The following is a 15,357-nucleotide window of genomic DNA, read 5'->3' as shown; positions in this document are numbered from 1 at the left end:
CTCAGAGGTAGCTTCTGTCTTTCCCTTCTCTTCTTCCCCCTCCCTCTCAGCGTCCCTCCCTCCTTTCCCCTCGCCCTCCCTCCCTCTCTCTCTCTCTCTCTCTCTCTCTCTCTCTCTCTCTCTCTCTCTCTGCTCTTCCCTTTCTCCCCTTCCCTTCCATAACCCACTAAATAAATATCCAACTTCACTCTGCATGGTGTGCCTATCTGTCTCAGTCTCTCACCCACCACACAGCTTCCTGCCTGAGACCCAGCTGCCTTTATGACCTGTCATGGTCTCGGGACCCACTGCCCACTGTAGCCACTCGGGGACCTGCAGCATTTTATTGAAACCATAACGGGTAGAGGTAGAGATATCTGGGAGAGTCCAGAGTGGGCATGACCAGCCTGAGCTCTGCCATGTGGGGAGAGAGGGAAGGAAAATGGGAAAGAGGGGAATCAGGTACAGCAGCCACGAGGCCAAAGTTGCAAAAGCAGGTGGGTAAGGCCCGAATTATATAGGGAAGAGCCTCTGGGGAAGGACAGCCCCAGTCCCTGGGCTAGAGAGTTCAGGGTAGAGGGTGGGGTATACATGCCATACCCTGTAACAAGTAGGGAGTGAGGGATGTTGAGAGAATCTGGTGGTCAGGTCCACTTTGATTTGTTAAATAGGCACTTTAGCCATTTGTCCCAGGGTTTGAGACTTAATAGTATCCACTCTGGTGGAGAGAGACAATGGGTAGTCATCCAGAAATGTTAACAGCACCCCCAGAATGTAACATCCTTATTTTGCAAACTGGAGAATTAAGGGTGTTTCCTGGCTACTTCCCAGGTAATAACTTCCCTTGATCTGCGAAGGGGGCATGTGTTTTCATCTTACCTGGTCCAGGGCTGGTCCTTTGACTGGATCATTCTCCTGGTTTAAGCTGTGCAGCTCAGTACTTGAGTTTCTGAGCATTTGTTTCCAGTTTGCATGTGCTGTCTTCACGTTTCCAGGCTGGGCTGTGCACATTTGGTGCTTCCCCAGGGCAAGCACACGGGTCCTTGCCAATTGCTGCCTTCTCTTTCCTTTCTTAAACCTTTCTGCCTTACTCCCTTCCCTCCTGCCTCTTCCTCCTCCTGCTGACTGCTCCCTAGCTCATGTGACTTTTAAACTTTTCTGCAGATTCTCACGTTGAGATTGAATTGGAGCTCTTTGTAAATAAGGCTACTGCCACAAAACTCAACTCAGGCAAAGACAAAATCGAAGACATTCTGGTTTTGCACTTGAACCGAGGAAAGGATTACTTTTTGTCTGTGTCTGGGAACTACCTGCCCAGCTGTTTCGGGTCTCCCATTCATTCACTGTGCTACATGAGGGAGCCAATCTTAGACCTACCACTGGAAACCGTTAGCAGGCTGGTGAGTAACAGACTCGGAGAAAGCATCCAGTAGTGGGCAGCTTGGGCCCAACACTGTCTTTCTCTATCAACCTTCCTGGGTGTAAGCTTTTTGTAGACTCTTAGAGCTTGTTTAGGATCAGTGTAACAAGCTACCCCCTCCTCACCAGGCAGCTTTTTTCTGCTGGTTCAGCCGAGGCTCATTTGTGCTAATGCAATCAAACAGCAGCTGTGTTGGCCACCGTGTTGAAGGTAGCCTCTCTTGCCTGCCTCATTGTTGGTTGCCCTCTGGCTTCTGCACATGGACCCTCAGTGTTCAAGAAGTGAGCTCAAGCTTCTGCAGGTAGAGGCAAGAACAAAAGAAAAGCTAAGGCCTTACATGGCATGGCCGACGAAGCCCACAGAATATCACTTCTGCTTTGCTATGTGGTTTGGAGCAAGTTGTAAAGCCAGCCCGATTCCAGCATAGAGAGACTCCACCTCCTCCTGTGGATAACCACACTTTCTCATCTTTCTCTTATACCCCTGCACGTGTTAGAGCAGCAAGCGACAGTAACAAAGCTCCATGGGCTGGCACTTTACAGTTTGAGAGGCTGACGTATACAAAGATCCCCGATGACTTGTTTGATGAGGGCCCTCTTTCCTCAGTGTCCTCATATGTCAGGAGTGGGAGACTCTTGGTTTTCTTACCGCACACCAGTCCCTTTTGTGACTACATAGCCCTTATGACCAACCACCCCCATAGGCCCCGTTTCCAGATACCATCACACTGTGACTAAGATCCATTATGGCAATCCAGGCGGGATGGAGGAGACACACAGCATAACCATTCAGTGTCCAGCGAGCAGTGCAGTAGGGAAATTCAGCCACGATCCTAACTTCCTAGTGAAAGTTTTCTATTTTAAAAAACTGTCATCTGGGGGACTGAGAGCTAGCTCATTTGATAAAGTGTTTGCCATGCAAGCATTAGGACTTGAGTTCAGTTCCCCAGAACCCACACAAAAGGTACATGTCTGCCCGGTGGTAGAGGCACACACCTTTAATCACAGCTCTTGGGTGGCAGAGGCAGGCAGATCTCTTGAGTTCGAGGCCAACCTGGTCTACAGAGTGAGTTCCAAGATAGCCAAGGTTACACAGAGAAACCCAGTCTTGGGAGAAAAAAAAAAAAGCAAAAGAAAAAAAAAGGTGCATGTCTGTGATCCCAGCTCTGGGAGATGGGGACAGGTGACATGGGAACCCATTGTCTAGGCATTCTCGACAAATGGGAAAGCTCCAGGCTCAGTGAGAGACCCTGTCTCAAAGTAGAAACCAACTAAAGAAGACACTCAGTATTGACCTCTGGTTACCACATTCATATGTACATACACACACACACACACACACACACACACACACAAACTGAATAGACAAATACATTATGATGATCTGGCAGGTTATCTTAAAACAAGTTTGCTAAGAACCACAAGGCTCCTATGGTGACCACCCTAGCACAAGGGGACAAGTTTGGCACAGATTTGGGTAATTTGTACACTTTTTTCCTAGAACTCATATTTTCGATTAGGAACTCTTGAACTAGTCACTTTTTTTTCTTTTTTTTTTTTCATTTTAATTTTTGACACAGGGTTTCTCTGTGTCATAGCCCTGACTGCCCTAGAATTCGCTCTGTAGACCAGGCCAGCCTTGAATTCACAGAGATCTGCCTGCCCCTGCCTCGAGTACTGGAATTAAAGGTGTGCGCCACCACCATCTGGGTTAACTGTTCTCTCTGTTATTTAATATAGATGAAAACAAAGCCAGTCAAGGAGAGCCATTTGTCACAGGTCACGTGGTGAGTGGCAGTGGACCTGGAGTTTGAGTTCACAAGCGTGTGCTCTTTTCACACACCGTCTCTGGTTCTAGCCGTGGGATGCTAGGAGCTTTCCTCTGTGGAGTTAGGCATATACTACCCCATTCACTGGAACTGCTTGCCACAGCTCTCCCCATCTTTCAGAGTCGCTGTTTGTCACCCAGTCATATTGCCTGGCCTCCTTTTTTATTTTTAATTTTTGGCCTCTGGAATGTTTGGTTTAGTGGCATTGAAAAGCTTTCCTTTGCTGTTTGCTATCCCTGTATCGAACATTTTCCTGAAGCTTCACCTTGTCATGACTTGTTTTTCTTTCTTTGGAGACTTTGATGCCAGTGCAGACTGCGGATGACCGGAGCCAGCTGGAGAACCCCCTGGAAATCCCCAAAGAACTCTGGATGATGGTCGATTACCTGTATAGAAATGCTATCCAGCAGGTAGGCTGGGACTAAGGCCGTCAGATGAGACTGCAGCCAGGTTGCCTTTGAGAGACCAAGAACTTTTGTATGGAAGCTTTTGTCCTGAGGAATCTGTGGAGAATTGTGCCCCCAGGAAGTAGAGTGACTATTTCATACTTGACCCTGATTCCCCATTGGGAAGCAAAGCAGACTTCCCCTCTAAGTGTTTCTTCCCCAGGCCTCTTAGTCTCTCCAGAGAAGGACTTCTGAGTGGCTCCTGTGAGGTCATTTTGATGTCTTCTGCAGGAACTCTCACCTGCTTCAGGCAGAGGACAGATGGAACCCCCAGGCCATGAGTCTGGACTGCTGATTTCTGGAGAGATACAGGCAGGCTTCCTGAGATTAGTGGTCAGTTTGACTGACTTGACCATAGACTTATGAGGTCCAGGCTCCGAAGCCAGGGATAGAAGAGGTCACAGGAGGCTGGCGGGTTAAGGAGAGTGTGAGGAATCACAGACTATTAAGAGATATTTTATCCAGCAGCACAGGCCACCAGTCAGGCTGGCACTGACAGGCACCCAGGCACAGGACATCACACAGGCTGTATAGAGGTAGACACAGGGGCAGGCTGCTAAAGACCAAGGTTCTTGCCTCTGATCTCAAAGCTACATTTATAGGCATTTTAATATTGTAGCAAAATATATTCATATTCTTTTTCCCTCTCTCCATCCCTCTTCCCTTACTCTTACCTCCTTCCTCTCTTCTCCCCCCTCTCATTCTCCCCTCATTCTCTCTCCCGCCCCTCCCCCCATCACTGTCCTACCTCTCCAGTGCTGGGGACTACACTTAGGCCTCCTGCCTGTTAGGGAGCACCACTGAGCTGCATTCCCAGATGTTTATTTTTTGAGTTAGTATTTCACTATGTAGCCCATGCTAATGGCAAACTCCCTAGTCCTAGACTAGTTTTGAACTCATGATCCTCTTGCTTGAGCCTCCTATATGCTGGGACTGGGGCTCCACCATGCCTAGCTTTTCCTCATTTTTCCCCGCTCACACTGGTGTTGCAGTATGCCAAATTGTGTTCATTTAATGCTCATAACAACTTTTGGAGGAAACATGCCCTGAAAGGTGAATAACTTACTCCCAAGCTGATGAATATACAATAGTGGCCTTTGCTTTTAAAACTTTTTAAATTGAATTTTTAAATATACATGTCTTGTGTGTATGTATTATACTTATTATCTTGTTGTTCTTATAATTTTGGTCATGCTATTGTTAGAACCCTGGGCCTTAGCTCTCTACCACTGAGCTACACTCCCAGGCCCCAGAATTCACTTTTATGAGCGGTCCATCTTCTCTGTAGATCTTTCAAATGTACCTTGTGAGTAACATATGTAGTATTTATTAATAGTTATAGTATGTTGAGTTGCTTTATGAAACAAATGAATCCAAAATATCTTGAGACTAATAGAATGATGTTTACTTCCATGTTCTTATTTGCATAAGGCCAGAGGAGTCTTTCTGCCCCTTACCACTATTTCCTTTTTGTTGTTGTTTGTTTGTTTTGGGTAAGGATCACAGTAGCTTTCAGTCTTACACATGGCACGTCTCTCATAACACTGTAGGATACGTGCTCTGTGTGGCTTTTCTCGTACCCTGGGTCTTGTTTTGTGTAGCGTGGCCTCCCCACAGCTTTATAATGCACGCCTAATGACGTATGGTAAAGCCATGCAAGGCCTGAAGATGGGTCAGTCACAGCAGCCTAAGTCTCATTGACACTGGGGTGACTCAGAGGTCTCAGTACACGGCTGACGTTTGGACTCTGGTGATGTGGGTAGGTCAGAGAATCACTGCCGGTCCTCTGAGAAAATAATTGTTGTGTGGGTTTCTTCCCTCTTGCAGGAAGATCTGTTTCAGCAGCCAGGCCTGAGGCCAGAATTTGAACATATAAGAGACTGCTTGGATACCGGAATGATTGATAACCTCTGTATCCTTCAGAAATTTGTGTGTGTGTGTGTGTGTGTGTGTGTGTGTGAATATGAGCACTTTTAAAAGAGAGAGAAGTATATCTCAAAGCCTGGCATCTGATAGTGTGACCTTGGCTAACAGGCTCTACTTACTCAGAACTTTTTCAGAGAGGATGTTACGACTTCACGCAGGCAGCATGGCACCTGACAAACAGCATGGTGCCGTCGAGATGTGGGCTGGCATCCTAGCACTGAGTAGAGCCTGACTGAGCAGGCAGCCCTTCTGGCACATGCTTGTCCCTGGGCATCACCGTCACCTGTTCCTTAACAGTGGGCCAAAGGTGCCAACAACCATTCCGTAGCTGAAGCCTTGCTGCTTTTCCTAGAGAGCCTGCCAGAGCCTGTCGTCTGTTACAGCGCCTACCATAAATGCCTGGAGTTTTCTGGCAACTGCGTAGCAAGCAAACAGGTGAGGGGAGCACCGAGCATTAGCATGCATAGTAGCTAGCCCTGGGCATGTGAAGCCTGGCACAGCCAAACAGAACAGGCCCTCAATCCCAGTGGCTTGGAAAATTAATATCTTGCCTTCTCCTGCAGTGGCTTGGAAGATGAACTTCTTTCTTTCTCATGCCCGCTCTTCCTTTCATGTCCTCTTTGCTTTTAATAGCTTCGCCCTTAATTCCAGTGACTCAGCCCTGAAACCTGAGTCATTTCTGATTCCTCCCTCTCCTCACCGCCCACACACCCAGTCCCATTGATCTATCACTTTTCCACTCTCTCCCGTCGTCACTGTTTACGTGGTGCAGGCTCTGTGTTACTGCGCTCCCTCTCTTCTTCATTCTGCGTGCTCCAATTAGATGGTGAACTTAAAGGTGCCATCCTATTAGACAAAACCATACTTAACTCTTTTTAAAATTTTTTTTTATTTTTATGTACATTGGTGTTTTGACATGGGTGTCAAACTCCCTGGAACTGGAGTTACAGACAGTTGTGAGCTGCCATGTGGTTGCTGGGACTTGGACTCATGTCCTCTGGAAGAGCAGTCAGTGCTCTTAACCCTGAACCATATTTCCAGTTCCATACTTACCTCTTTGTTTTTAATGATACTTCTCATTTCTTTCTCTTTCTTTTCTTTTCCTTCCTTTTTTTTTTATTTTTGTTTGTTTGGTTTTTTGAAGCAGGTTCTTTCTGTGTGGCTCTGGCCTAGAATTCAGTGTGGCCCAGGCTGACCTCAATTCATTATCCTTCCACCTCAGCTTTCCAAGTGCGGGGATCACAAGTGTGCATCACCACACCCCACTCGGTGATTGATATAATAATGAACAACAGTTGCCAACAGTACGTGTTCCAGAACCTTCGCTCATATCCATTGAATCTGGGTGTCTTCTGGAACCTGCCTTTTCCTAGCTCCCTAGCTGATTCTTCTGTGCAAATACGTGGGCAAATACTGGATTCCAGCCTGGATTACCCTTCCAGGCTTAGAGCCTGTGCAGCCAGTGTATTCCTGCCAACATCGATATCTCCTGTTCTCCCTGCTTATCAGTTTGCTTTCTCTTGTCTTCTATGCCCCCCCATACCTAATCCTCACTGTTACAAGTCTAATTTTATCTTATATTCAAGATCCAACTAAAATGTCTTAATTCCCTCAAGTTGTCTGAGAACATGGAAGTTCTCAGAATTAGAAGTCTGACCTCTAAATCATGCAGTTTTTGACCTTTGTGTGTGTCTGATACTTATGCCAAGTGGTGCGTGATTAACTCTGTGTGTATTTTTACATTTGTAAGTTATAATCACAGTTCCTGGAATATAGCAGGCAACTTGTCAAGTGATTGATCGAAGCTGCAAACCCCACCTCTCTTTCAGGTCATTTCCACTCTCCCCACATTCCACAAAAATGTCTTCAACTACTTGATGGCGTTTTTGCAAGAACTGCTGAAGAATTCAGCAAAAAATCATTTGGATGAAAATATTCTAGGTAAGTAGCCAAGTGTCTAGGGCAAGCATCTCTACAGAGTCACTGAGGAAGGAAGCGGAATTAAAATGTGTTTTCTTTTCTACATTCACCTCCCCTTTTCCTAGCCTTTACTTCCTTTTTTACCAAAGCTCAGAGGAAAGTATTTGCTTTTTTTTTTTTTAAACTTTTGTTTGTTTTGTTTTGTTTTGAGATAGGGTTTCTCTGTGTCTGCCCTGGCAATCTTGGAACTGCTTTGCAGACTAGGCTGGCCTTGACCTCAGAAGAGATCTGACTGCCTCTGCTTCCTGAGGCTTTTTTTTCTTTTAACTTTTTAAGAGATAGGGTCAAGTTATGTCTGTTGCCAGAGCTGGCCTCAAACTCACTGTGTACCCCATGCTGGCCTTGGTCCCCTGAATGCTGCCAATGTGCCGCTATGCCCTGTTCTGAATGAAGTTTATATATAGATTGTTTGAGGCTGGAAGGATGGCTTAGTGGTAGAATGCTTGGCTCACATGTGCAAAGCCCTGGAGCTGCCTGTTTCGGCTGGACTAGCTGGCTGGCCTGTCCGCAGGATCCACCCCTCCACCTGCACATTGCTGGGGTTTCAGGTGTGTACCAGTGTGCCTGGCTCAGGGGTGGGTGCTGGGTCTGCACTCACGTCCTCTCACTCCCTGAGCCATCTCCACAGCCCACTGTATAGCTCAGACTGGGCTGGAGCACGTGTACCACCACACCCAACTGTGGTTTTTCAAGGAGAAAATACCTGGGCATTGTGCACATCTTTAATCCCAGGACTCAGGAGGTAGAGGCAGGTGGGTCTCCTGAGTTTGCGGCAGCCAGGGTCTGCCTTTAAAAATTTTGCTTTTGGATAGTCCTTCCTCTCTCCTAGTCACCCTAGTAGTCTGGTTGCTAAATGGTGTTTTCTGTTTCTGTCATGCACAGCTAGTATATTTGGCAGCTTACTGCTCCGAAACCCAGCTCGTCCCCAAAAACTTGACATGACGGAGAAGAAGAAGGCCCAAGAGTTTATTCATCAATTCCTCAGCAGTCCAGTCTGAGCCTCAGTACTTCTCTCCTGTCTTACGCAAGCAGCCACAATGGTCAACCCCGCCTGTTTCAGCTCAAGAGCTGCCCTAAAATGCTCTGAGGCCAGCTGGAAGCAAGAACGGCAGCTACCTGTTTCTTGAGCCTGCACCTGCTCCTTACCCATGTCATTGGCTAGTACACCCATCTTGACTTGTGAAAACATGGCGGAAATCTACAATTATAGAACTGACATTCAATGTTCACCTTTAGTTATTTAACACAAATAGAGCTCTATTTGTTTATTTTATTTTATTTTTTTTAAAGAAAGTTAAGTAACTGTATTTTGCCTTACTCAAACTGCCTCTGGGACATACAGTCAGTGAGTTCCCTGTATCCCTGACTGAGCATCTCATAATTAGGTATTTGGGCTAGCTGAAGTCCTTGAAGAACAAGTTGAACAGCAGGAATTTGGTTACATGTTCCTGGATAAACAAATTTTAGCCATTCCAGATGCTCCCACTGTCCAATCTGAGGACCTGTATATACGCAGGGTAACACTGCCCCCTTTCTACTCAGCTCCAAGGCCTCTCAGTGGCTCCTAAAAGCACAGAAGAAAAGGGGGCTCTGGTGAAGCAAGTGAGCTTTTGTAGGTCAGACAGTCCTCCCAGCTGTATATAATGTATCCCCTCTCATATGTGTAATATATTTTAATGATAAATGTATTTTTAACAGTCGTGATTGTCTTTTTTCTTCTTTTAAGTTACGTGGGGGGGGGGCGCGGTGGTGGTGGTATATGCATGTGTGAATGCTGGTGCCAGGAGAGGCCAGAGATTCTTGTGAAGCTGGAATTACAGCTGGTTGTGAGCCACCCAATGTGGGTTCTGTGAATTGAACTCAGGTCAAGCGCAGTAGATGGCCTTAACCACTGAGTCTTCTCCCCTCATTCCCCCCTTTCAAAATATGGTAGTTCTTAGCAGATGGATCTTTGTGGCTTAAGCACAGAAGCAGCTGGTCAGGGGCCAAAGAGACATGCGTGGCAGTCTAGCGTGTGAGAGTCACTATTCGGTATAATCGAAGCAGAGGGAATGGCACAGCAGTTTGGGGCTGAATCCTGATCTAGCCTATAAAGGCATTGCTCCAACCTACACGTACCAGAGAAGTCTCTCTTGGGGAAAATAAACAGTGGCTTATGCGAGGGTTTAGTAATTATATTTACTGGACTATAGTAGAAGTACGCGCAAAATCGCTTCTTTGGCTTTTGAATACTGCTACCAGGTAGCGGTTTCAAGGGTCTGTAGGCTGAGTGTTAACAGCTGAAGAGGGGATCGGCCAGTAGGTGGCGCTGACCCTCCCGAGCACGAAAACCCTCCGTAGGACGGGAAAGTTGGGACTGCCAGCTCTGGCAGGCGTCGGAACGGGAAGCGACTGAAACAGTCCGCTCTGCTTTCGGGTCCTAGGACCTCAGCCAGGCGAACTACGCTGCGTGACAAGGGCGCTGTGGAGGAAGAAGAGGGATGCCGCGGGCTGGCCTACGCGCCTGGAAAGCGGCGGCTCACTGCGCCCTTCCCGCTGCAGTTATGGGCGCAGCCCGGGCTGAGGACACCTCGGGCTCGTGGCTGGAGTCGCGTGGTCTCCAGAACCCGACACCCGCCGCTCCCTACGGTCGGCTACCCCAGCGGCCCAGGAGCTCCTGACGCCGCTCACCCCGCCCACAGCCCGCCGGCTGGAGGCGCGGTCCCAACCCTGGAGGGCAGAAGCCAATCAGAAGCAGCAGTGGGCGAAGGAACCCGTCGGCCTCTCCTTCCTCCGGAAAGAGGAAGCGGAAGTGACGCTAGGGACAGGTGGGGGCAATCATGGTGCCGCTGGGGAGGGGAGAAGCTGCCGCTGCCGCCGTTGCCGGGAGCCGCGGAGGTAAAAGCAGAAGCTGGACTGGCTGGGGCTGGGACTCCCCGGGGGGCGCGGGACATGGGCTCCCTGCCGAAGCCGTCCCGGGTAGAGACTTCATTCCACTCACCAGAGGGACCCCACCCCTCCTCCGTTTCCATGGGGATGGGTATCCAGCCCCCCTTCTCTGTTTCCATGGAGACCCGGACCCTGCCCCTCTTCGGTCAGCTCGTAGCCCCCAGCCTGCCTCGGGGTTTTTCTGTGTAGTCCTGGACTAGGGGTGCTTTTCCCGGTCAGGTTCCTCCTGCCAGTCTCTCAGGGGTGCTCGGTTCACACTCCTCGGCCACACTCGCACCTCCTGGTCTTGTTTGTTACGGAAAGTTGGTCTCTGCGTTGCCTCCGAAGGTGCCGGGGCAGCCTACCGGGAGCTCTTGGTATTCTTATCTCTCGTCTCAGAGACAGAGAAACGTGCCTTTCTAGGGTTGCGTAAGCAAAGGTTCGGGCTGGTTCCTCTCTGATTAGATCCCTTGACCTGTGTCTGGTAACTACCTCGCCTTCTTGTCGCTCTGGCTCGTGAAGGCTCACTTGCTAACCCCGAGCAGGAGAGAAAATGCAGAAGCAGGCTGAAAACCAAGTGATGTGCTGATTATTTTAAATTCTCCTTTTGTGTCTGCCGAACCCACATTTGTAGAACCTGTGTGTTTTCGGGTGCAGGAAGAATCACCATTCCAGACCATGAAAGCTTCAAATTTGGTAATTTCCTCAAGAGACTGTGTCTTCGAAAAGAGACGTTATCTGCTCATCTGTCATTCATTTTGTTGCTATTTCCTGCGTGCCTCGTGTCAGTATGGTGTGTGAGGGACAGCCTTTCGGGGCAGAAAGCCTAGTCACGCTGTTACAGGCATACACTCTGGCCCATGTCATGTTTTAGGATACAAATAATTAAAATGATTTGCATTGGCTATGATTTATTAGGGGCTAACCCCTCCACCCCACGTGTTCTAGCAACGACGGAAGGAGTCTATCCTCTTTCTACTGTTTGACAGGACTGTGTTTTACCTGCCATTTCTCCTTCACTCCTTATGAGACGGGGACTGTGAGGCCCACTGTAGAAAGACAAGGCACCGTTTGGCCAAGCGGTCAGGGGCAAACCAGGATTTGTAGGTGATTGTTTGTGTTCAAAGTGTTGTTTCTGCACCATCAACAACACGAGGCTGTGTACTGCCTCACGGTGTGACTGAGGGGGAGGGTGTCCGGATGGGAGTGCCTCACTGGAGGTTTATAGCTGCTGGTCCTTGAACTGCGTGCAGTTTGCTCTTTTCTCCTCACTAGGTGCATACCCATCTTTAAGGTGTGTGTCAGTAAATCACAGTTAGGTCTTCTGAACTGCTAACTTTAAATTTTTGAAAAAGAAAAAAGATATACTACTTTCCCTTAACAGTGACTGATTTTGCCAAATCTTAAATATTTCTAAGGAAGTTTTTTCCTTTTTTTTTTTTTTTTTTTTTTGAGATTCTCACTGTGTATCCCTGGTTTACCTGGAATTCACAGAGATCTGCCTTCCTCTACCTGCCAGGTGCTGGGATTAAAGGCCTGCACCACTATGCCTAGGCCTGAATTGCTGTCTTTTTTGTTTGAGACAGGATCTTATCATCTAACTTTGGTTGACCTGGAGCTCACTGTGAAGGCCAGACTGACCTTGAACTCCCAGAGGTCTGCCTGCCTCTGCCTCCCTCCCAAAGTCTGGGATTAAAGCATTGGTTTTGCTCTTTAAAGCTAGGGAAAATGATCCCTAAGGTGTTTAGGAGGTGGTTGAGTCTTGTGCCTGGCTCTAACTCTGTGTTGTCTGTTGCAGAAAGGCCATTACCGTTCTGTTTCTCACAACTGGGCTGAGCACAACTGAACCATGGGGGAGCACAGTCCAGACGACAACATCATCTTCTTTAAGGGAGAGGAAGATGACCTAACCCCGGATGACAAGATGCTCAGGTTTGTGGATGACAGCGGACTGGTGCCGTCCTCATCTGGAACTGTCTATGATAGGACCACTGTTCTCATAGAGCAGGACCCTGGCACTTTGGAGGATGATGACGACGACGGACAGTGCGGAGAACACTTGCCTTTTCTAGTGGAAGGTGAAGAGGGCTTCCTAATAGACCAGGAAGCAATGTCCCAGGGTTATGTACAACACATTATCTCACCCGATCAGATTCATTTGACTATAAACCCTGGTTCCACGCCCATGCCAAGAAACATCGAAGGTGCGACCCTTACTCTGCAGTCAGAATGTCCAGAAACGAAACGCAAAGAAGTAAGTAAAGCAGCGGATGCGGGCCCAGTGTGGCTGTGGGGCAGCTCCTTGTGCAGCGTGCTGGCAGTCTTAACTGGGGCTAAAGGAGCCCCTGGGCTTAGAGCCCGCAGTAGTCTTGCCTGTCAACAACACATCCGCTTCCTGTTTTGTTGTGACTGCTTTCTAGAACTGTCGGATTGTATGGCCACTTTGTATTGAGAAATACCACGCTGTAATATATCAGATTTCCCTCATCACATTATAAATAAAGTAGACATGTCACCGAAGTGAATGCATGATTACACTGCGAAAGTCAGTGTGGTTCCTCTGCTAGCAGAGTGGCCAGGTTTGTGTCTGATAGCTAGAACGGCTGTAAATGCTTTGTTTGGGAGATGCCTGCGGAAATGAGCTTTATTAATTTAGTGACTGTTTAATGGATAGTGACAGGTAGTTTTTATACTTCAGGCCAGAGACCACAAATGAGACCAGGTTAGCGGAAAGTTGCCACATTCATGTTCAGATAATGTGGATAAAATAATGCCTTTTGGGATATCCTGGGAACTGTAAAGCATTTTTCAAATTGTAGTGCTGAATTTGAATGAAATCAATGATACGGCTTAAATGTTATTCAGGAACTAGTGCAAGTTCATTTGAAGAGAGGTCCCTGGCAGTTACTGTGTCAGGTACTACCGAGCAGAAATAGACCTTGTTTCTTTGGGAAATGTTTTTCCTTTTCTGATTTAGTGAAGGTCTGAAATTACATGCAACTTGTAGAAATGACTTATTCATGACATTTGGCTTTTCCTTTATAACCTTAGACTCTTTAGTTAGGGGTGGAATGCCTGCCTAACATACTTGAAGGCTTGACTTCTAGTTCTGCAAATAAATAAATAAATATCGTAGAGCTGTAAATGCTTTCGAGAGACCCAGTAATCTTTGCAGCACCTCAGACATCTGTTCTATGGTCTGTGCTTGAACCTTCCAGAATGGGAAGAGCACAGGTTCTCAGAGCTCAGTCCAGTCCAGTCGGTCCAGTTCATTTGTTGGTCCGCTCTGATTGCTAGGAAGCTTTTGCTTGTATAGGACCAAGGTCTGTCCTCATGGAGTGCTGCTCCCCTCCTCCAGGGCTGTCTTCCTGAGAACCCTTCTCCCATGGGGCAGCCGGCACATTTTTAAAGGTGCCGCCATATTGTTTGGTACAAGCTAGCCATCTACATTCAGATATTTTTCTGATGGCATTGTCCCCAGTCTCTCCTCAATCTGGTTGCCTTTAACTGAAGGAATTCCAGTTTTCCAATGTCCTTTCAGAATCCAGAGTTGAGCATGGTCTCCCAAGAGTGAGTCAGCAGTGCCAGTTGTGTGGCTCTTATCCGTCTCCTCATCTGGACACTGTCCTACAGTCACTGTGCCATCTGTGTTTATTACCTGCATCTCACTGTTGGCTTGTGCTTCTAAACCTCTAGAATAGTGGTTCTCGGCCAGGGGCATTTTTACCCCCCAGGAGACAGTTGGTTGTCACACTGGGGATGGGCTAACTGGAATCGTGTAGGTAGGCGCTGATGATGCTGTTAGATGTTTTATAATGTACAGGCTAGCCTCCGACGACAAGTACTTACCCTAGGTGTCTTCAGGGCTGGGCTGGAAGAGCCCTGTTCTGCAGCTGTCAGGTTCCGTGCTGGTGAAGGTAGACACTCTGGCAAGCCTCAGGAATTTTCTTGTTGGTCAGCCTATTGTGGGAGCTTGTACAGGGGTCCATCTGCCTTCAGCAGACCCAATTACTCGTTGCTGTGTTGTTGTTGAGATGGCTCCGGTAACCCAAGCTGGCCTCCAGCTTGCTGTGTAGTTAAGGTTGACCTTGAACTTTAGATGTCCTGCCTTCCCTTTCCAATGCTAGGGTGACAGACGCGTCCCTGGTCTCACAAACATTTCAAGCAAGGTGCTGTGATTGCAGATGGTTCTCTGCAGCATGGAGGTAGAAATATCTGATGGCAGAAATGTGAGCACTAGGGAAAGAGGTAGCAGCGAAGGGAACCAGTGCTGTATTTGGGAACACAAGGAACTCAGCTGTGTGCTTAGGCGAGCCTTCAGGGTGGTCTTAAAAATGTCTTCAGTTTCTGAGAAAAGCAGAATATGAGTGTTTCTGAGAGATGGGGACAATGTGAACAGAGAGAGGCAGAAAACAGAGGCCCCTTCCCCTCTTTAGGGAGTGGCCAGCTATCCCCCTAAAACAAGGGTTCTTTCTTTTGTGTGTGTATGTGTGTGTGTGTGTTTTTCTTTTTTGAAACAGGCTCTGAGGGGAGGGGGATTCGAGACAGTGTTTCTCTGTGTAGCCCTGGCTGTCCTGAAACCCGCTCTGTAGCCCAGACTGGCCTTAAACTCTCAGAGATCCGCCTGCCTCTGCCTTCCAAGTGCTGGGCTTAAAGGCATGCGCCACTGTGTGCAGCCCAAGCTTTTCTCAAAGTGATCATTATCCTGCCTCCCTAGTGCTGGGATTACAGGCACATTGACCTCCACACATGTGCCTTGGCACATGCCTCCCCCCTGACATGCATGTACACACACACATGCACACAGAATTGGCTTGTGGTATTCAGTTGTAACAACAAAAATGAAACTATTCCTGTTCCTATTTAATTGG

At 47.8% G+C, this 15,357-nt stretch overlaps 2 protein-coding genes across 3 annotated transcripts in view; both read left to right on the top strand.

Annotated features, from left to right (window-relative positions):
• Inpp5b (inositol polyphosphate-5-phosphatase B) overlaps window positions 1–9,279 on the top strand; it is a 65,900-nt gene extending 56,621 nt beyond the window's left edge. The window contains 6 exon segments of the mRNA XM_050161329.1: window positions 1,144–1,379; window positions 3,524–3,637; window positions 5,501–5,585; window positions 5,907–6,034; window positions 7,429–7,540; window positions 8,462–9,279. Coding sequence (XP_050017286.1) covers window positions 1,144–1,379; window positions 3,524–3,637; window positions 5,501–5,585; window positions 5,907–6,034; window positions 7,429–7,540; window positions 8,462–8,577 — 791 coding nt within the window. The 3' untranslated portion in view covers window positions 8,578–9,279.
• A 1,036-nt stretch (window positions 9,280–10,315) lies between these two features.
• Window positions 10,316–15,357, top strand: part of Mtf1 (metal regulatory transcription factor 1) — a 43,492-nt gene continuing 38,450 nt past the window's right edge. For both annotated transcript variants that reach the window (XM_050161216.1, XM_050161215.1), the window contains exons 1-2: window positions 10,316–10,456; window positions 12,285–12,740. In XM_050161216.1, the coding sequence (XP_050017173.1) occupies window positions 12,336–12,740 (405 nt within the window). In that variant the 5' untranslated portion in view covers window positions 10,316–10,456; window positions 12,285–12,335. The remainder of the gene's footprint in view (window positions 10,457–12,284; window positions 12,741–15,357) is intronic.

Source organism: Alexandromys fortis, unplaced genomic scaffold (genome assembly GCF_014885135.2).
Source record: "Alexandromys fortis isolate MF-2015 unplaced genomic scaffold, M_Fortis_MF-2015_v1.1 scaffold_122, whole genome shotgun sequence".
Classification (NCBI taxonomy): domain Eukaryota; kingdom Metazoa; phylum Chordata; class Mammalia; order Rodentia; family Cricetidae; genus Alexandromys; species Alexandromys fortis.
Note: the sequence above shows the minus strand (reverse complement) of the source record. Positions and strands in the feature narration are given on the sequence as shown.